This window comes from Dendrobates tinctorius, unplaced genomic scaffold, assembly GCF_039654945.1.
Source record: "Dendrobates tinctorius isolate UK_male_01 unplaced genomic scaffold, ASM3965494v1 ptg000310l, whole genome shotgun sequence".
Lineage (NCBI taxonomy): Eukaryota > Metazoa > Chordata > Amphibia > Anura > Dendrobatidae > Dendrobates > Dendrobates tinctorius.
The window spans coordinates 360,437-381,534 of NW_027361977.1; the positions used below are offsets into that span (position 1 = coordinate 360,437).

At 43.9% G+C, this 21,098-nt stretch overlaps 1 protein-coding gene across 12 annotated transcripts in view; it reads right to left on the reverse strand.

The window, feature by feature from the left end:
* Positions 1–21,098, reverse strand: part of TULP4 (TUB like protein 4) — a 1,043,161-nt gene that overhangs the window by 112,491 nt on the left and 909,572 nt on the right. For all 12 annotated transcript variants that reach the window (XM_073560996.1, XM_073560990.1, XM_073560994.1 and 9 more), the window contains one exon: positions 6,330–6,474. In XM_073560996.1, the coding sequence (XP_073417097.1) occupies positions 6,330–6,474 (145 nt within the window). The remainder of the gene's footprint in view (positions 1–6,329; positions 6,475–21,098) is intronic.

Below are 21,098 nucleotides of genomic sequence, written 5' to 3' on the forward strand. Positions count from 1 at the left end.
TTAAAAACATCTCCAGAATCCGACCTTTTCTCACCTTTGAAACTGCTTAGACTCTTACTGTCGCTCTTATTCATTCTCGTCTGGACTACTGCAACTCTCTTCTGATCGGTCTCCCTCTTACCAAACTTTCTCCTCTCCAATCCATCTAGAATGCGGCAGCCAGGGTCATATTTCTGTCCAGCCGCTTCACCGATGCCTCCATCTTGTGCCAGTCATTACACTGGCTACCTATTCGCTACAGGGTCCAGTATAAACTCATCTCTCTCACCCACAAAGCTCTCCACTGTTCTGCACCGCCTTATATCTCCTCTCTCATCTCTGTCTATCGCCCTACACGTGCCCTCCGTTCTACAAATGACCTAAGACTAACATCCCCCGTAATCCGAACCTCGCACCTCCGTCTCCAAGACTTCTCTCGTGCTGCTCCAGCTCTCTGGAATGCACTTTCCCAGACGATCAGACTGATACCTAGCCCTGACCTATTCAAGCGCGCTTTGAAAACCCATCTCTTCAAACAAGCCTACCACATCAACTACTCAGCAAGCTAACTTTGCCCTGTTCCCTCCTTCCAAATATTATTCTGAATCTGCACCCTACTATTCATCTGTCTCCACACCCTTCATGCACATGATAACTGCACTTGATACTTGTCTATTGCACTTAAACACACGGGCTGATGACCGGATCATGCAGCTTTATATGAAAATCCCTATTATAATTGCCAGACCTGAATTAACAAGCATTTCTCACCTACTGTGTCCCCCCATTTCCTTGTAGATTGTAAGCTTGCGAGCAGGGACCTCACTCCTAATGTCACTGTTTGAATTGTCTTAACTTGTATTGAATTTATTGTCTGTACATGTCCCCACTTAATTGTAAAGTGCTGCGGAATATGTTGGCGCTATATAAATAAAAATTATTATTATTATTATCAGATCTATCCTAGAGGCCGTTTGGTGGGGGTCGGAGTAGTGGGTATATTCAATTGATGTGGAGTTAATACATCGGAATACATCGAACAGTTCGTTCTGGTGTAGCCACCCATTCAAAGTGTTTGACCGCGACCTGTTAGGTGAGGATGAATCCATGATATTATCTGGGACCATGTTGAAGTCCCCCAACCATATCAAATCTCCTTTTCTGGTTGTAGCTACTTTATTTTTAATTTGTTTACAAATCTAATCTGGCCATTATTTGGGGCGTAGGTGTTGATGATTGTGCAGGTTTGGTTATTAATGACACAGATCAGGATGTGAAATCTCCCTTTTTCATCTTTATGTAAAAAGTTTTTTCTATTATCTAATCTGTGTCTACTCCCATTCAGTTTTATCCCATTGCTTCTAGTCTTTCCTTGTGCAAATGAGAATAAAGATGATCCTTCTACAATGTGACAGCCCTTGAGATATTTGTAGACAGCTATTTATTAAGTCTACTCTCAGTCTTCTTTTCTGCAAGCTAAACATTCCCAAATCCTGTAACCATTCCTCATAGGACATGGTTTGCAGACTGGTCATTATTCTGGTCTCTCTTCTCTGTACTTGCTCCAGTTTGTTGATGTGTTTTTTTAAATGTGGTACCCAAAACTGGACACAGTATTCCAGATCAGGTCTGACCAAAGTGGAGTAGAGGGCAATAATGACTTCCTCAGGACACAGATACATTCACAGTCAGGACATTCCCTGACCTCCTGGGACAGCTTCTCAAAGTTCAGACTGTCCCACTGGATTTGAGGCGATTGAGAGGTTTGTGTAATGTGTGTTCAGATTGAACTACTACACCTTGAAACTAATTCCGCAATATATGAATGTATCCTTTTAATTTCCATATCTTATGTATGTAATATAACAAGACATTAATTCACTATTATTATGTTTTAAACAAGGATGAGTCAATGTGACCTCTGACCCTGCTTTTACAGCCATTCACACATTAAATCCTTAGTTAGATTTTAAATATTATAATGACCAATCTTTAATAAAGACAAATATATCCACAATTTCCTGGTAAAATCTTTTACACTTTGCTACAATACTTATGGCAGTGCTTCCCAGAGTCTTCCATTTAGTACTTGTATCTCTGATTTCCGTTAGTTGGGTCCAACTTTGTTTGAAAGACTCAGCTGAAGGAGAAAGGCAGCAATCATCATCTACACATCACTTCCTCAGAGTGGCGCTCTGAAATGCAGTGTCGGGGTAAAATTCATGTAATGAAAGTTAAAACGAAGCTGAACATGGATTTCATCCACTAGTGTGAAGCTTTAAGTACTGTATCTTTATAGCTTTATATCAGTCATAGTAGTTACAGTTGTGCTCAAAAGTTTACTAACCCATGCAGAATTTTTGCTTTTTGGCCTTTTTTCAGAGCATATGAATGATAACACCAAAACTTTTTCTCCACTCATGGTTAGTCGTTGGGTGAAGCCATTTATTGTCAAACTACTGTGTTTACTCTTTTTAAATCATAATGACTACCCAAAACATCCAAATGAACCTGATCAAAAGTTCACATACCCTGGTGATTTTGGCCTCATAACATGCACAGAAGTTGACACAAATGGGTTTGAATAGCTACTAAAGGTAACATCCTCACTTGTGACCTGTTTGCTTGTAATCAGTGTGTGTGCATAAAAGCAGAGTGAGTTTCTGGGATCCAGACAGACTCTTGCATCTTCCATCCAGCCACTGACGTTTCTGGATTGTGAGTCATGGGGAAAGCAAAAGAATTGTCAACAGATCTATGGGAAAAGTAGCTGAACTGTATAAAACTGGAAAGGGATACAAAAAGATATCCAAGGTGTCATGTCCACCATGGCTGTCATGTCTGCCCTGTCTGTTTTCTCTCAAGAACTCCTGGAGCGATGTGCATGCGCATATCTTGTCTGCTATCCTGCTCGTTCCCTAGAGCAGTCTGCACACTCACCTCATGTCTGAGCTGCAGGATGCCTGCGTTTCTGCTCTGTCTTCTGTGATCTTCTCGTCATGTCTAGAATCTCTGATCAGGTGTCCCTGTCTGGATCCTGCACTGTCTGGTTCTGCAATCATCTCACCATGTCTGGAACGCTGATCATGTGACCTTTCCTAGGATCCTGCACTGTCTGGTTTGGTAATCATCTCGTCATGTCTAGAACTCTGATCATGTGACCTGTCTAGGTTTCAGCACTGATTCTGCAGTCGTCTCGTCATGTCTGGAACTCCGATCATTTGACTACGCTCTGTTATCCTGTGGATCTGAACCCGGAAGTGCTCCCCTGGTCCTGACCTGGAAGAGGAGGTGCTATGCCCTATATCTGGCCGCCCCTTCCTATGCCCAGGGCCTGAGTATTGTGTGGTGTCCCTGCATGGCTGCTTGGTCTGTGGGGCGCTCCCTCTATTCTGTGCCCTTGCACTCTGCTCTGTCGTGCATCTCTACACATGCTCCGTGCTCATATTCCGTCTCTTGTCTAGTGTTTGTCCGTCGTGCCTTGTTCTGCCCCTGCTCTGCTTTGCCTTGTAGTCCTTGTTTGCTCTGATTCTGTTCCGTGTTTCTGTCCTCGTGTCATGTCTCGCTCTGCTTTATGGCTTCAGATACCCTGCCTCTGTCTCTGTCCCTGGCGTGTCTCCACACGTGCAGGCCTCCGCTCTGAACCTCTCCCTGGCGTGTCTCTACACGTGCAGGCCTCGCTCTGTACCCTGTCTAGTCCCAAGGTCCTTCCTTGGCCCGGCTCTGTGCTTCGGCCTACACTCCGCTGCTAGACTGTCCCTGTCCCTGGCGTGTCTCCACACATGCAGGCCTCCGCTCAGAACCTCTCCCTGGCGTGTCTCTACATGTGCAGACCTCGCTCTGTACCCTGTCTAGTCCCAAGGTCCTTCCTTGGCCCGGCTCTGTGCTTCGGCCTAAGCTCCGATGCTAGACTGTCCTTGTCCCTGGCATGCTCTTTGCATGCGCAGGTCTCTGCCTCGTTCTTTGTATTGTCCCTGATGTTTTGTGCGCCCTTGCACTTTTCGCACCAGGCTTTGCCGTACTGTCTGTACGCGTCTCTGTCCTGTGTCTTTGCCTAGCCCTGCCTTGTGGCTCCGTGCCTCTGTGCACATGCCTGGTCGCCTGTGCCTACCTGGTGTGCCTCAGCCGTGCCGCCTCTAGCCGTGCTCGCCTGTGTGCCCCAGCCGTGCCCTGTCCAGTGTTATAGTGGTCTGGCTGCGTGGTCCCGCAGCGGTGCCGCCTCTAGTCGTGCCCGCTTGCAACTGCCATCGTCAGTACCACCTGCCGGTGCTCCCAGCCGTGGTCTCTGTGCTCCCTTGCACTCACGCTGGTTCTCGCACTGTGCCTTTTCGTGCTACTCTTGCACAAAGTCTTTGTCTCTTTTACTCTGCTCTGAACCCTAGTTTGCCTGCCGGATTCCGTAACCTGCCGACCGCTGCCAGAGGTCCGGACCTAGATGACTGCGGCCTGATGTCCGGAGCTGATGTCCGTAGCCTGATTCCTGGACCCTGTCGGTCGATGCCAGCACCCCGGATTCCGATGCCATTGAACCCTTCCCTGGCGTGCCCTCGCATGTGCAGGCCTCCGTCCTCGTACCCGTCCCTGGCGTGCCCCTCGGCATGCACAGGTCTCCGTTCTGAGAATCTGATCCTGGCGTGTCTCCCAGCACGCACCCTGTTTTGTCGCCTAGTGTATCTTCCGGATTCCTGAAGCCTGATGACCGCTGCCGGAGGCTTGGAGCCAGATGCCTGGACCCTGTCAGTCCTTGCCAGCCTTCCAGATCCCGATGCCTCGTACCCTGGCTTGGACTTTGGCGTGCCCTCGCACGCACCCTGTTATATGGATTCCGTGTGTTCACGTTTACACCTGTTTTGCCTAGAAGAGTTCCTCAAGCCTTGGACCTCGGCGTGCCTTGCACGCATCTTGCTTTGTGTTTTTGTGTGTTCACCTTTGCACCTGTTGTACCCTGAAGCCTTCCTTAAATGAAGTCTACTTGAACTAATGCTTTGTCTCGTCTTGTCTTGTTTCCCTGAGCCGGCCGTCTGGTCCAGCTGCCGTGGTGGCTCACCCCCTTGGTCTTGCCCCTGACACTCCCTGTATAGGGGGTGGTTCTCATTAGGTCAGCTCGCCCTAGGTGGGTGGGTGCCACGGCCCAGAGGGTCCACTCTTTCTAAGAAGAACGACTCAGCGTAAGCTGACACTCGTCACACAAGGAATCAATAATGCCAAGTCAGCAGCATTCAAACTGTGATTAACAAATAGAAAATCAGGGGCTCTGTAAAAACAAAACCACGGTCAGGTAGACCAACAAAATTTCGTCCACAACTGCCATGAAAATTGTTTGGGATGCAAAGAAAAACCCACAAATAACATCAGCTGAAATACTGGACTCTCTGAAAACTAGCGGTGTGGCTGTTTCAAGATGCACAATAAGGAGGAACTTGAAGAAAAATGGGCTGCGTGGTCGAGTCGCCAGAAGAAAGCCATTACTGCATAAATGCCACAAAGTATCTCGCCTACAATATGCAAAACAGCACAGAGACAAGCCTCAAAACTTCTGGAACAAGGTAATTTTGAGTGATGAGATCAAAATTGAACTTTCTAGCCACAACCATAAACGTTACATTTGGAGAGAGGTCAACAAGGTCTATGATGAAACGAACACCATTCCTACTGTAAAGCACAGAGGTGGAACAGGAAAATTGGTCAATGTTGAAGGAAAGATGAATGCAGCACGTTATCAGCAAATATTGGAGGCAAATTTGCAGTTATTAGCCCAGAAGCTGCGCATGGGACACACTTGAACGTTCCAACATGACAACGATTCACAACACAAGGCCAAGTCGACATGTCATTGGCTACAGCAGAACAAAGTAAAGGTTCTGGAGTGGTCATCTCAGTCTCCTGACCTCAGTATCATTGAGCCACTCTGGAGAGATCTCAAGTGAGCAGTTCATGCTAGACAGACCAGGCATTTACAGGAACTGGAGGCTTTTTGCTAAGAAGAATGGGCAGCTTTACCATCTGAGAAAATAAAGAACCTCATCCACAACTACCACAAAAGGCATCAAGTTGTCATTGATGTTAGAGGGAGCAATACACGGTATTAAGAAATGGGATATGTGAACTTTTGATCAGAGTCATTTGGATGTTTTGAGTTGTCATTATGATTTCAAAAGGGAAACATAGTAGTGTGACAATAAATGGCTTCACCCAACCACTAACCATGAGTAGAAAAAGTTTTGGTGTTATCATTCATATTCTCTGAAAAAAGGCCAAGAAAGCAAAAAATTCGGCCAGGGTATGTAAACTTTTGAGCACAACTGTAAATTTTTGCATTAAAGAAATTGCATGTATGTTATCAATCTCACCTGTGTGATATCATCTAAAGGAAATTCTCTTCGAGTTAAGCTTGGTGATCCAATGGAAGACTTCCTTATAGGTAATCGAGGGGACCTTGTAATGTCTTGTGCAGCACGTGACAGCTTTGGGGATTTTCTTGCTTCTATGTTAATTCTATAAACATAAGATCGGTTAAAAATGGTGATTTAAGAGAAAATAAAAGTGCACATAGAATTGTAGCAATAGTGTAAAAAAATATAATCACTGTAATCACCTTCTCTATTTTATGGCTTCCTTGACTGGTCTTCTGCAGGTCTCTGTACAAACTGGTTTCCTACAAAAGCACCTCATTTCATGTGAGCACTGCAAAATCTGATTGGCTGCAGTGGTCACATGGGACGAGAAATCTTCACAAAAGGCCAGTTGTACAGACAACACCCTGCTAAGATCTGGATTCGGAAAGGGGACGGCACATAATATTTCCACTATATAGTGTGTGCAATAATTAGTTTCATTCAAGCGACATTTAACAACAACAATTGATTTCATCCTTCCCTTTTATGAGAAATAATGCAACAACAGGAAGATGACTTATTGATTTCAATTTGTTTATAGAGTTAAAGGCGTTGGAGTGTAGAAAATCATTGTCACTTTCATTTGGAAAACGCATTACTCATGGGCTGTATTCTGGAAGTGGAATTTGCCTTAATGGGAATGAGCCACAATAACAGCAACTAGGAGATATCACAATGGGGCAAATTTATTAAAATTAATTAAAGACATAAGGGGGTTTTACACATAGCGATATCGCTAGAAATATCGGTAAAGCATCACCGATTTGGTGACGCAGCAGCGATATTGCTAGCGATATCGCTATGTGTGATGCTTACCTCCAACCTGCTCCCCCGCCAGCATCGGACTGGCCCACTGGAGAACCGGAGGATTCTCCGGTGGGCCCTGGCATCTGGTGGGCCCTGGGCCAGCAGTTGCCTAGGGCCCCCGCTGCTCCAGGGGCCCCCAGCCAATGGTGTGTCGTACACCATGCAGCTGCTATGGGGGCCCCTGCCAGTGGAGCAGCAGCGGGTGACAGGAGGCAGGAGCCCCTGTCCCCGCTGCTAAAGAGAAATGAATATTCACTGCGAAGCAGTGAATATCATTTCACAGTCTCCATCCCCAGAGGCCCCGCCCCCAGCCCAGTAAGCCGCTCTGCATCAGGGCCGGCGCCGCCCTCAGTCCCCTCTGCTCCTGACTCACAGCCAGTGCGCGATGACGTCACTACATCGCGCCCCCGCTGTGTGTCTGGCAGAGTGCCCCCTCTTGACACTGAAGCCGGCTGCCAGAATCAGCGTGGGAGCGAGGAGGAGAGGTGAGTATTGTGGTTTGTTTTTTTATATCTCTATCGCTCTGTCTATCTATCTCTATATCAATCTATCTCTATATATATCTCTCTCTGTCTCTCTTATCTATATCTATCTATCTTTATCTATCTTTCTATATAGCTATTATCTATCTATCTCTATATCTATCTTTCTTTCTCTATCTACCTATCGCTATATCTATCTATTATCTATCTCTATATCTATCATCTATCTATTATCTATCTATATCTATCTATCTCTATTATCTATATTATCTCTATATCTATCTATCAATCTATCTCTATCTATATATTATCTATCTCTATCTATTATCTATATCTATCTATTTATCTATGCATTATCTATCTCTCTAGCTATCTCTATATCTAGCTCTATATCTAGCTCTCTCTATATCTATCTTTCTATCTATATCTATCAATCTATATCTATCTCTCTATCTATATCTATCAATCTCTATATCTATCTATATCTCTATCTTTATCTGTCTCTATATCTATCTATCTTTATCTATCATCTATATCTTTATCTATCTATCTCTATATCTATCTCTATATCTATCTATATATCTATTTATCTATCTCTATATCTATCTATCTATCTAGTATCTCTATATATATATCTATATATATCTCTCTATATCTCTCTAACTCTATATCTATCTCTATATCTATCTATATCTCTATCTCTCACTATATCCAACTCTATCTATCTATCTATCGCTATCTCTATCTATCTCTATATATTTATCTCTATCTATCTCTATATATTTATCTCTATCTATCTCTACTGTATCGCTCTATATCTCTATCTATCTTTATATCTATCTATCTATATCTCTCTCTCTCTCTCTCTCTATATAAATATATATATATCTATCTCTCTCTATATCCAACTATATCTATTTCTATCTATCTATCTATCTCTATGTCTCTCTCTATATCTATCTATCTCTATATCTATCTCTATATCTATTATCTCTATAGCTATCGCTATATCTATCTATTATCTCTATATCTAGCTATTATCTCTATATCTATCTCTATCTCTTTATCTATCTAAAGATTTTTTTTTTGTATATCTATCTATCTATCTATCTATCTATCTATCTATCTATCCATTATCTATCCATCTATCTCTGTCTATCTATCTATTTCTACATCTAACTCTATATCTATATAACATTATACCCTAAGGGGGGGGCAGCATTAAACCCTATGAGAGGGCTATAGTCTATGAGGGGGCTGCATTATATTCTATGAGGGGGCTGCATTATATTCTATGAAGAGGCTGCATTATACTATATGAGGGGGCTGCTTTATATTCTATGAGGGGGCTGCATTATATTCTATGAGGAGGCTGCATTATATTCTATGAGGGGGCTGCATTATATTCTATGAGGGGGCTTCATTATATTCTATGAAGAGGCTGCATTATACTATATGAGGGGGCTGCATTATACTATATGAGGGGGCTGCTTTATATTCTATGAAGAGGCTGCATTATACTATATGAGGGGGCTGCATTATACTATATGAGGGGGCTGCTTTATATTCTATGAGGGAGGCTACCCCAACTCCTGCTACATAATTAAGATTTGTACTACCTTATATTATACCCTGATATTAGTGTTTTACCACACAATTGGCGGTCTTGTATTTATCTCTATGTAGCTACATAGTGGGCCCCAAGAATGATTTTCTCTGGTGGGCCCAAGGTGCTCCAGTCTGACGCTGTCCCCCGCTGTCTGTCGCTGATTGCGCAGCTCCATTTCTCGTCGGGCACTTCCTGCTAGGCTTCCTGCTGGCGCCGACGAGCGACGCGTGGACGCGGATGGGAGGACGTCTGGATCGCCGCGTCTGAAAGGTAAGTAACGACCGCTGTATCGCTGCTGCATCGCTGTGAGATCTGCCTGTGTGGCAGCTCACTAGCGACCATTTAGCGATGCACCAGCGATCCTGACCAGGTCGTATCGTGGTCGGGATCGCTGGTGCATCGTTAAATGTGACGGTACCCATAGGGAGGCAGGCAGAATTTGTATCAAGTTAATAACAGTAGTGTACACTGCATGATAAAATTGGTCCACCCTAATAGACAACATAGACACTTTTCTCAAAAACCATCTATTTGGTTAGTTCACAATAAACCATTATTTTGCGCTAAAATTGTGGGGCACATTAATAATAAATCTGGTTCATTCTAGGACTCTGCTTTCCGAAGCCCTTTTGGAAAAGTGTCTAGAAATATGCAAAAATCAGACTCATTTGATGTATGTACCATATATATATATATATATATATACACAGCGGGGAAAAAAGCATTTAGTCAGCCACCAATTGTGCAAGTTCTCCCACTTATGAAGATTATAGAGGCCTATAATTGACATCATAGGTAGATCACAACTATGAGAGTCAAAATGAGAAAGCAAATTCAGAAAATCGCCTTGTCTGGTTTGGCAAGGTTTATTTTCCAAATTATGGTGAAAAATAAGTATTTGGTCACCTATAAACATGCAAGACTTCTGGGTCTCACAGACCAGTAACTTCTTCTTTAATAGGCTCCTCTGTCCTCCACTCATAATCTGTAGTAACGGCACCTGTTTGAACTTGTTATCAATATAAAAGACACCTGTCCACAACCTCAAACAGTCAAACTCGAAACTATGGTGAAGACCAAAGAGCTGTCGAAGGACACCAGAAACAAAATTCTAGCCCTGCACCAGGCTGGGAAGACTGAATCTGCAATAGGCAAGCTGCTTGGTGTGATGAAATTAACTTTGGGAGCAATAAGAAGAAAATGGAAAGACATACAAGACCACTGATAATCTTCTTTGATCTGTGGCGCCACGCAAGATCTCACCCCGCGGGGTCAAAATTATCACAAGAACAGTGATCAAAATTCCCAGAACCACATGGGGGACCTAGTGAATGTCCTGCATAGAGCTGGGACCACCGCAACAAACACTACCATCAGTAACACACTAAGCCGCCAGGGACTCAGATCCTGCAGTGCCCGACACGTCCCCCTGCTCAAGCCAGTACATGTCCGGGCCCATCTGAAGTTTGCTAAAGAGAATTTGGATTATCCAGAAGAGTATTGGGACAATGTCATATGGTCTGATGGCTACTGTTGGGTAGAAAGAAAACTCGCTGCGTTTGGAGGAGACAGAATGCTGAGTTGCATCCAAAGAACACAATACCTACTGTTAAGCATGGGGGTAGCAACATCATGCTTTGGGGCTGTTTCTCTGTAAAGGGACCAGGACGACTGATCCGTGTACATGAAAGAATGAATGGGGCCATGTATCGTGAGATTTTGAGTGCAAACCTCCGTCAATCAGCAAGGGCATTGAAGATGAAATGTGGATGGGTCTTTAAGCATGATAATGATCCCAAGCACACCGTCAGGGCAATGAAGGGAGTGGCTTCGTAAGAAGCATATAAAGATCCTGGAGTGGCCTAGCCAGTCTCCAGATCTCAACCCCATAGAAAACTTTTGGAGGGATTTGAAAGTCCGTGTTGCCTAGTTACAGGCCCACAACATCACTGCTCTAGAGGAGATCTGCATGAAAGAAGGGGTCAACATACCACCAACAGTTTGGCCAACCTGTGAAGACTAACAGAAAACATTTGACCTCTGTCATTGCCAACAAAGGATACATAATAAAATATTGGGATGAACTTTTGTTAATGACCAAATACTTATTTTCCACATAATTTGCAAAATAAATCTTGCCAAATCAGACAAAGTGATTTTCTGGATTTGTTTTCTCATTTTGACTCTCATAGTTGTGACCTACCTATGATGTCAATTACAGGCCTCTCTCCTCTTCATAAGTGGGATAACTTGCACAATTGGTGGCTGACTAAATACTTTTTTCCCCACTATACTTACACACACACGCTACTGATTTTGCATATACACACACTGTACTTTGCAAAAGTTTTAGGCAGGTGTGACTAAAATACAGAAAAGAAGGCTTTAAAAAAGTAGGAGTGTTGCTGATTTATTTTTATCAAGTAACAAAATGCAAAGTGAATGAGCAATAGGGAAATCTACAGTGGGTACAGAAAGTATTCAGACCCCTTTAAATTTTTGATTCTTTCTTTCATTGCAGCCACTTGGTAAATTCAAAAAAGCTCATTTTTTTTCTCATTAATGTACACTCTTCCCCCCATCATGACTAAAAAAAACAGAAATGTAGAAATTTTTGCAAATTTATTAAAAAAGAAAAACTGAAATATCACATGGTCATAAGTATTCAGACCCTTTGCTTAGTATTGAGTAGAAGCACCCTTTTGAGCTTGTACAGCCATGAATCTTCTTGGGAATGATGCAACAAGTTTTTCACACCTGGATTTGGGGATCCTCTGCCATTTTTCCTTGTAGATCATCTCCAGTTCCATCAGGTTGGATGGTGAACATTGGTGGACAGCCATTTTTAGGTCTCTCCAGAGATGCTCAATGGGATTTAGGTCAGGGCTCTGGCTGGGCCAGTCAAAAATGGTCACAGAGTTGTTCTGAAGCCACTCCTTTGTTATTTTGGCTGTGTGCTTAGAGTCATTGGAAGAGGTTTTCATCCAGGATATCTCTGTATTTGGCCGCATTCATGTTTCCTTCAATTGTAACCAGTCGTCCTGTCCCTGCAGCTGAAAAACAACCCCATAGCATGATGCTGCCACCACCATGTTTCACTGTTGGAATTGTATTGGGCAGGTGATGGGCAGTGCCTGGTTTTCTCCACACATACCGCTTAGAATTATCACAAAAATGTTCTATCTTTGTCTCATCAGACCAGAGAATCTTATTTCTCATAGTCTGGGAGTTCTTCATGTGCTTTTTTTTTTAGCAAACTCTATGCAATCTTTCATATGTATGGTACTGAGGGGAGGCTTCTGTCGGGTCACTCTGCCATAAAGGCCTGACTGGTGGAGGGCTGCAGTGATAGTTAACTTTGTGGAACTTTCTCCCATCTCCCTACTGCATCTGTGAATCTCAGCCTCAGTGATCTTGGGGTTCTTCTTTACCTCTCTCAGCAAGGCTCTTCTCCCATGATTGCTCAGTTTGGCTGGACGGCCAGGTCTAGGAAGACATCTGGTAGTCCCAACATTCTTCCATTTAAGGATTATGGAAGCCACTGTGCTTTTAGAAACCTTGAGTACTGCAGAAATTCTTTTTTAACCTTGGCCAGACCTGTGCCTTGCCACAATCCTGTCTCTGGGCTCCTTGGCCAGTTCCTTTGACCTCATGATTCTCCCTTTGACCTCATGATTCTCATATGGTCTGACATGCACTATGAGCTGTGAGGTCTTATATAGACAGGTGTGTGCCTTTCCAAATCAAGTCCTATCATTTTAATTAAACACATCTGGACTCCAATGAAAGAGTAGCACCATCTCAAAGAGGATCACAAGGAAATGGAGAGCATGTTACTTAACCCCTTTAACCCCAAGGGTGGTTTGCACGTTAATGACCGGGCCAATTTTTACAATTCTGACCACTGTCCCTTTATGAGGTCATAACTCTGGAATGCTTCCATGGATCCTGGTGATTCTGACATTGTTTTTCTCGTGACATATTGTTCTTCATGTTAGTGGTAAAATTCAATTCATATAACTTGCGTTTATATGTGGAAAAAAAGGAAATTTGGCAAAAATGTTGTAAATTTCGCAATTTTCCAACTTTGATTTTTCTGCCCTTAAATCACAGAGATATGGCACCCAAAAAACTTTGTAAGTAACATTTCCCACATGTTTACTTTACTGATTTACCTTGAGTCGGCCAAACGCTTGAATCCTAGACAGGCTAGGTGAGCCTTGTTTTTCACGCGTCTTAATTTTGTGGTCTCTTTTCTTCCGGGCACTATGAATGTTAAGGCAGATGCCCTTCTAGGAGTTTCTTTGCTGATTCTCTTATTGTGACTGAGCCTACTACCATCCTAGGTGAGGAGGTAGTTCTTTTTGCCATCTCGCCCGATTTGAGATGCGCCCTGGAGGAATTTCAGGAGGATAAGCCTGAGCGTTGTCCTATGGGAAAATTGTATGTTCCTGACCAGTGGAGAAAGAGAGTGATGTCTCAAGTTCATTGCTCCGCATTGGCTGGTCATCCAGGTATTTTTGGTACCAGAGATTTGGTGAGTCTGTCTTTTTGGTGGCCTGCCTTATCTAGTGATGTCAGGAATTTTGTGCAGTCCTGTGGGACTTGTTCTCGGTCTAAACCCTGTTCTCGCTCTAGTGGGTTGTTGATGCCCCTGCCGGTGCCCAAGAGGCCATGGACCCATACCTCAATGGATTTTATTTCTGATTTTCCTGTCTCTCAGAGAATGACTGTTATCTGGGTGATTTGTGATAGATTTTCTAAGATGGTCCATCTTGTACCACCCCCAAAGTTGCCATCTTCCTCAGAGTTGGTGCCCTTGTTTTTACAACAGGTAGTTCGGTTGCATGGGATTCCTGAGAACATTGTGTCGGACAGAGGAGTCCAGTTTGTTTCCAGATTCTGGAAAGCTTTTTGTTCCAATCTGGGAATTCAGTTATCTTTCTCTTCTGCGTTTTATCCTCAGACCAATGGGCAGACGGAGAGAACAAACCAGACTTTGGAGTCCTATTTGAGATGTTTTATATCTGCTGATCAGGATGACTGGGTCTCATTTTTGCCCTTGGCCGAATTCGCGCTAAACAATAGAGCTAGTTCTGCCACTTTGATGTCGCCCTTTTTCTGTAACTTTGGGTTTCATCCTCGATTTCTTCAGGGCAAGTGGAGTCTTCAGCCTGCCCAGGTGTGGACACTGTGGTAGAAAGAATGCAGCAGATTTGAGACCAAGTGGTTGATAAGTTGTTCCTTTCTCAGGAAAAGGCCCAGCGGTTTTCCAACCGGCATAGGACCATTGGTCCCCGGTTTAAAGTGGGTGATATGGTTTGGTTGTCATCAAAGAATATCTCTATGAAGGTTGCATCTCCAAAGTTCAAGCCAAGATTTATTGGACCTTATAAGATTTTGGAGATTCTTAATCCTGTTTCTTTTCGATTGGCTCTTCCAGTTACGTTTAAGATCCATAACGTGTTTCACAAATCTCTGCTGAAGAGGTTTGTTGAGCCAGTAGTTCCTATGGCGGCACTTCCTGACCCTGTATTGGTTAAAGGCAATGTGGAATATGAGGTAGAGAAAATATTGGATTCTCGTTTGGCTAGACTGAGACTCCAGTATTTGGTCAAATGGAAGGGTTATGGCCAGGAGGATAATTCTTGGGTCTCTGCTTCTGACATTCATGCCAATAGATTGGTTCGTGCTTTTCACTGGGCCCATCCTGATTGGCCTGGGGCTGTGGATGAGGGTTCGGTGACCCCTCCTCAAGGGGGGTACTGTTGTGAACTCACTTTCTGGTCTGCCTCTGGTTTCTGCCGAGGGAGCTAGTTGTGTTGACGGAGGAGTTGTGAGTTCTCTTTCCGGGCTCCCTCTGGTGGTGGCAGGAGATAATGAAGCTGATCTAATTAACAGAGACCTGCCACCTGATGGTGAGGATGAGGATTGGACATCTGGAGTCTCTGATTGGATTTAAGACAGCCGACTACCTATTCCCATGCTGGTGATTTTTTCCTGCCTCCTGAGGTCTGAGTTTCCAGTTCAGTTCCTGCCATCTCAAGCTAAGTGTTCTCTGCTAATGTTCACTTTTGATTTGGCTTGGTCTATTCAGTTTTTTGTGTGGTCAGCCAGCCGCAGCTGGGGCTGTGCTGAATTTCCATTCTTATTTCACTGTATGTGCCAAGTTTGCTTTTTGTCCCTTATTAGATTGGCCTCTTTTTGCTCTGTTCTCAGAATATGCCAGAGTGCTGATATAGTGCGAGAAGTCTAGTGGTTTTTCTTCAGGGTTTTTTTGCTATCAGAAGTGTTGGACTTTTTGCCTCTAAATGAGCGGATCAGAGTATTGGAACACATTTTAGTGCTATGTGTACAAAAGCAAGATGACCTGGAAAATAGATTGAGGCAAAATAATATCTGTATCATTGGATTGCCGGAGAGAGCTGAAGGGAACAATCTGAGTGATTTTGTGGAAAAATGGATCCGTACTTTGCTTCCGGAAGCCACCTTCTCTGCTGCGTATGCGGTGGAGAGGGCACACCGTGTGCCTGGGAGTCCAAATCCTCCAGGGGTGCCTCCAAGACCCCTGCTGGCCAAATTTCTCAATTGGAAAGACAGATACTATATCCTACAATTGGCACGGAAGGCCCAAGTAATAAAGTATGACAATACTGTGATGCTATTTCCAGATTTTTCGGCAGATTTGCAGAAGCCAAGAGCCTCATTTACGTCAATCAAAAGACGCTTCAAGTGCTCAAATGTGATCCATTCTATGGCGTACCCAGCCAGGCTTAGAGTAGTAGATGATGGAAGGGTAATTTTCTTTCAGAACCCGATAGAGGCGGAGGAATGGATTTCTGGGAGAGGAAGATGGCAGAAGTAACAACAGTAGTGTATATTAGTATGGACAGATACTAATGTTAGAATCATAGAATCGTAGAGTTGGAAGGGACCTCCTGGGCCATCTGGTCCAACCCCCTGCTCATAAGAAGGATTTGCTAAATCATCCCAGACAGATGTCTGTCCAGCCTCTGAAGACTTCTATTGAAGGAGAACTCGCCACCTCTCGTGGCAGCCTGTTCCACTCATTGATCACTCTAACTGTCAAAAAGTTTTTTCTAAAATCTAAACTGTGTTTCATCCCATTGCTTCTAGTCTTTCCTTGTGCAAATGAGAATAAAGATGATCCTTCTACAATGTGACAGCCCTTGAGATATTTGTAGACAGTTATTAAGTCTCCTCTCAGTCTTCTCTTCTGCAAACTAAACATTCCCAAATCCAGTAACCTTTCCTCATAAGACAGGGTTTGCAGACCGGTCACCATTCTGGTCGCCCTTTTCTGAACTTGCTCCAGTTTGTTGATGTCTTTTTTAAAATGTGGTGACCAAAACTGGACACAGTATTCCAGATGAGGTCTGACCAAAGAGGAGTAGAGGGCAATAATGACTTCACATGATCTAGACTGTATGCTTCTGTTACTACATCCTAGAATTGCATTTGCCATTTTTGCTGCTGCATCACACTGTTGACTCATATTCAGTCTGTGATCTATTAGTATACCCAAGTCTTTTTCACATGTGCTGTTGCTTAGCCCTATTCCTCCCATTCTGTATATGCTTTTTTTCATTTTTATTGCCCAGATGTAGTACTTTGCATTTTTCCCTGTTAAAAACCATTGTTAGTTGCTTCTTGTAAGACTTATGCTCATACCTGGATTGGGTACTGCAATGGTTTATTACTAGCTGTTTATAGATTGATCTGTTAAACCTAATATGTTGGCTATTTTGTTGTTGTTGCATCTCTCCCTCTTTTTCTTTTCTAGATATGTTATGTGCTGGACATATGACCACTTAAGCTCCTGTCCATGGGAAGGTTGACGGAGGAGTTGGTAATGGAGGAGTAACGCGTTCATCTCCGGGATGCTGTTGTCGCTCTTCTTGGTCTGGGAACTCTGTTACCCTCAGGGTCAAGTAAAACCTGGGTGACCGGACCAATACTTCAGTGTCTGCCGTACTGGGAGGGGGAATTGGGCACCTTACTTTCAAGTATGCGATAGATCCGATATATGTTATTGGTGGTTCGGATAGGTGGATGAGAGTAAGAAAATTCTAGTTATGCCTGTGCTTCAGTTTGAAGAAGTTCATGGGCATCCCTTGTTAATTTTTCATGACCATTATTGGTTAGTTTTTTCCTTTAATCAGGAATTTAGCTGGAAACAAACGTTGCATCTATACTTTATTATTCAGGAAAGATATATATGTAATGGAGCTGACGGTAAAAGAAGTGAATATTATTTTGGGTACAAATTTGTTTAGGTGTCTACATGGCATTACTTAAACTTTTTTCGTGGAACATAAGAGTACTGGGGACAGCTAGGAAACGGAATATGGTGTTTTCTCAGATACGTAAGACACAGGCACAGATAATCTGCCTCCAAGAGATTCACCTAACACCGGACACTATATCTAGAATGAATAAACCATGGATGCAATGGCAGAGGCACGCCAGACATACGTCCTACTCTAGGGGTGCGGTCATTATGATTCATAGATCCTTGCAGTGGTCGGCTCAAGTAGTGAAAAGAGATCCGGAAGGTAGATTTATCTTCATTTATGCATTCATAGATATGGTGCCTTATGTACTGCTTAATATTTATAATCCACCACCAGCTAAGACTGATATACTCGAACAGGCTGTGATTTTTGTTGCACAATATCCTGAGGCTAAAATGGTATGCACAGGGGACTTTAATATGATTCTTAACGCCCATTTAGATAGACTAAGTGCTACAGGTTCTAGGCCTGGTAACCAAGACACTACTATGCTGAGGGCTTTTATAATGGAGATGGGATGGGTGGATTTGTGGAGGCAACAACATCCCTTTAAGGCTGTGTGCCCACGATGAGATTTTTAAGCGTTTTTGCCGCGATTTTCGCCCCCATGCATTCCTATGGCATTCCGCACATGCTGCGCTAATGCTACGTTTTCTTCCGCGGCGGAATCGCATCACGGAAAAAATCGCAGCATGATCATTCTTTTGTGCGGAATCGCAAAGAATTGCCGCGATTCCGCACCCATAGGAATGCATGAGAATCGCTTACTTCCCGCATGTGGCTATGCCCACCATGCGGGAAGTTAAGCATCTCATGTGCGGTTGATACCCACGGTGTGGAGGAGAGGAGACTGTCCTCCAGGCCCTGGGTACCATATCCCTGTAAAAAAAAAGAATAAAAAATAAAAAATCGGGGTATATTTACCTTCCTACGTCCCGCGCTGCATTCCCGGCCTAAGCGTTCCCAGTAATGCCTTGCGGCAAGGTCCTGTGATGACGTAGTCTCGCGTGACTCTAGCCGTCTCGCGAGATCGCAACGTCATCACAGGTCTCGCAAGGCATTACTGGGAACGCTGAGGCCCGGGATGGCAGCGCGGGACGTCGGAAGGTAAATATACCCCGATTTTTTTATTTTTTTATTATTTTTAACATTTTATCTTTTACTATTGAGGCCGCATAGGCGGCCTCAATAGTAAAAAGCTGCTCACACTCGTCAAACACTATGTTTGACGAGTGTGACCAACCTGTCAATCACTTTCCAAGCGATGCTTCAAATCGCTTGGAAAGTGCTTGAGAAAATCGCGGCAAAATCGCGAACAGAATCGCGGTGAAATCGCGCGGAAAAAAAACGCACGATTTCTGGGAAGGAGTCCGGTTTTCAGTGTGCGTTTTAACACACAACGTGGGCACATAGCCTAAGAAAGAATTTTCCTGCTTCAAGCCAGCTGCCCGCTGTTTATCCAGAATTGATCAAGCATTTGGAAATAATGTTATATTACCGGATTTAAGTGAAATTGAGTACCTCCCCAGGGCAATATCTGATCATGCTCCACTAGTGATGTGCTTCTGTTTGGGTGGTCCTGATAGACCCAAGAGATTCCGCATATACCCACATACTGGCTATCCTTCTTAGGAGAACAAGATGGAATAAAAGACCAGCTGGAGGTGTTTATAACAGACTATGGTAAGGCTGGTTTCACATTAGCTTTTTTAGTGCAGCGCATCCACCATGCGCCCCTATGTTTTTCTCTATTTTTTCTATTTTTCCTTTCTCTTTTTTATTGTTACTCCAAAGGACATTGCACTATGGATAACCATAAGAGGACCTGGACCTTTGATGGACTTTTTACCTTGTTTTTACTTGGATCTATTGTGTTGGGAAATCCAGGAACTGAAAAAGACCCTATTGTCTACTCCAGAGAAGCTATACTGCTGCTTAGGGACACAGCAAGGCAGCATGCTGCTAATAGACCAGAGGACATTTCACCAGAAATAAGGAAGACTAAGAGAAGAGGTTGCAGAGCTGGAGCCCTCAGGAAAGCTAGAAGATGGCGCTATAGACCTGCTCTTCCCTCCGTCATTATGGGCAATGTGAGGTCACTCGGGAATAAGATGGACGAACTGTCGGCGCTGACCAGACATCATCGGGAATTAAGGGAGTGCAGTATGTTGCTGTTTACAGAGACCTGGCTCACCGAAGGTACTCCGGACACTGTTGTCTCGTTGGATGGCTTTAAACTCATTCGCGCGGACAGGACAAGGGAGAGCGGTAAGAGGAAAGGCGGAGGGCTGGCGATATTTGTGAATGATAGATGGTGTGACTCTAGACATATCGTGGTCAAGGAGCAAACATGCTGTAAGGACATTGAGCTATTAGCTATGGGCAAGAGACCTTTTTATTTACCGAGGGAACTATCGCATGTAATCATGATAGCTGCATATGTCCCCCCTTCTGCGAAAGCTGATGCCGCCACTGAGGTCCTACAATCCACAGTGAGCATGATGCAGTCCCTTCACCCCCAAGCACTCCTTCTGGTTTCGGGAGACTTCAATCATGTGTCTCCAGCATCCATACTACCCAGTTGCACACAGTATGTTACCTGCCTCACTAGAGACAACAAAACATTGGACTTGTTCTTTGCCAATGTGAGAGGGGCATATGCCTTGTCAGCCCTACCGCCCTTTGGAAGATCTGATCACAACCTAGTGCACCTCCAACCCGTGTACAAGCCACTTGTACAGAGAGAACCTGCTGTCACTCGCATAGTGAAGATATGGACTGAGGAGAGTGATGATGCTCTGAGAGACTGCTTTGAAACAACCACTTGGGATGTGCTGCAAGATTCCTATGGTGATGACATGGATGGTCTCACACACTGTATAACGGACTACATTAATTTCTGTGTAGACAACACGGTACCCACAAAAGTAGTGAGGTGCTTCTCTAACAACAAACCATGGATCAGCCCTGGAATAAAGGCTCTTCTCAAAGAGAAGAAGTTGGCCTTCAGATCAGGTGACAAGGGCAGGCTGCGAGAGGTGCAGAAAGATCTGAAGAATCTAATCAGGCAGGGAAAGGCTAATTATAAGAGAAAAATTGAACTGAAACTGTCACAGAAAAGGATCCATGAAGTCTGGGAGGGTCTAAAGTCTATATCTGGGCATAGACAGACTGTCTCCAGGATGGTTGTAGATAAAGAGGGGCTTAATAAACTTAATCTATTCTTTAACAGATTTAATCACACACTGGCTGCTCCTGCCCCTGCATACCATTCACACCTCTCTGCTACAATAACTTCACCCCCTGCTGCAACTTGTCAACTGAGCCAGGGTCTGTTCTTCACAAGTACCCAGGTTGCAAAAGAACTGAATAAGATCAAAGTTTTGAAGGCTGCAGGTCCTGACGGCATCAGTGCAAGACTAATCAAAACCTGCGGGCACCAGCTGAGTGAGATCATTACATATCTGTTCAATATGAGCCTGAGAATAGGTATAGTACCACAACTGTGGAA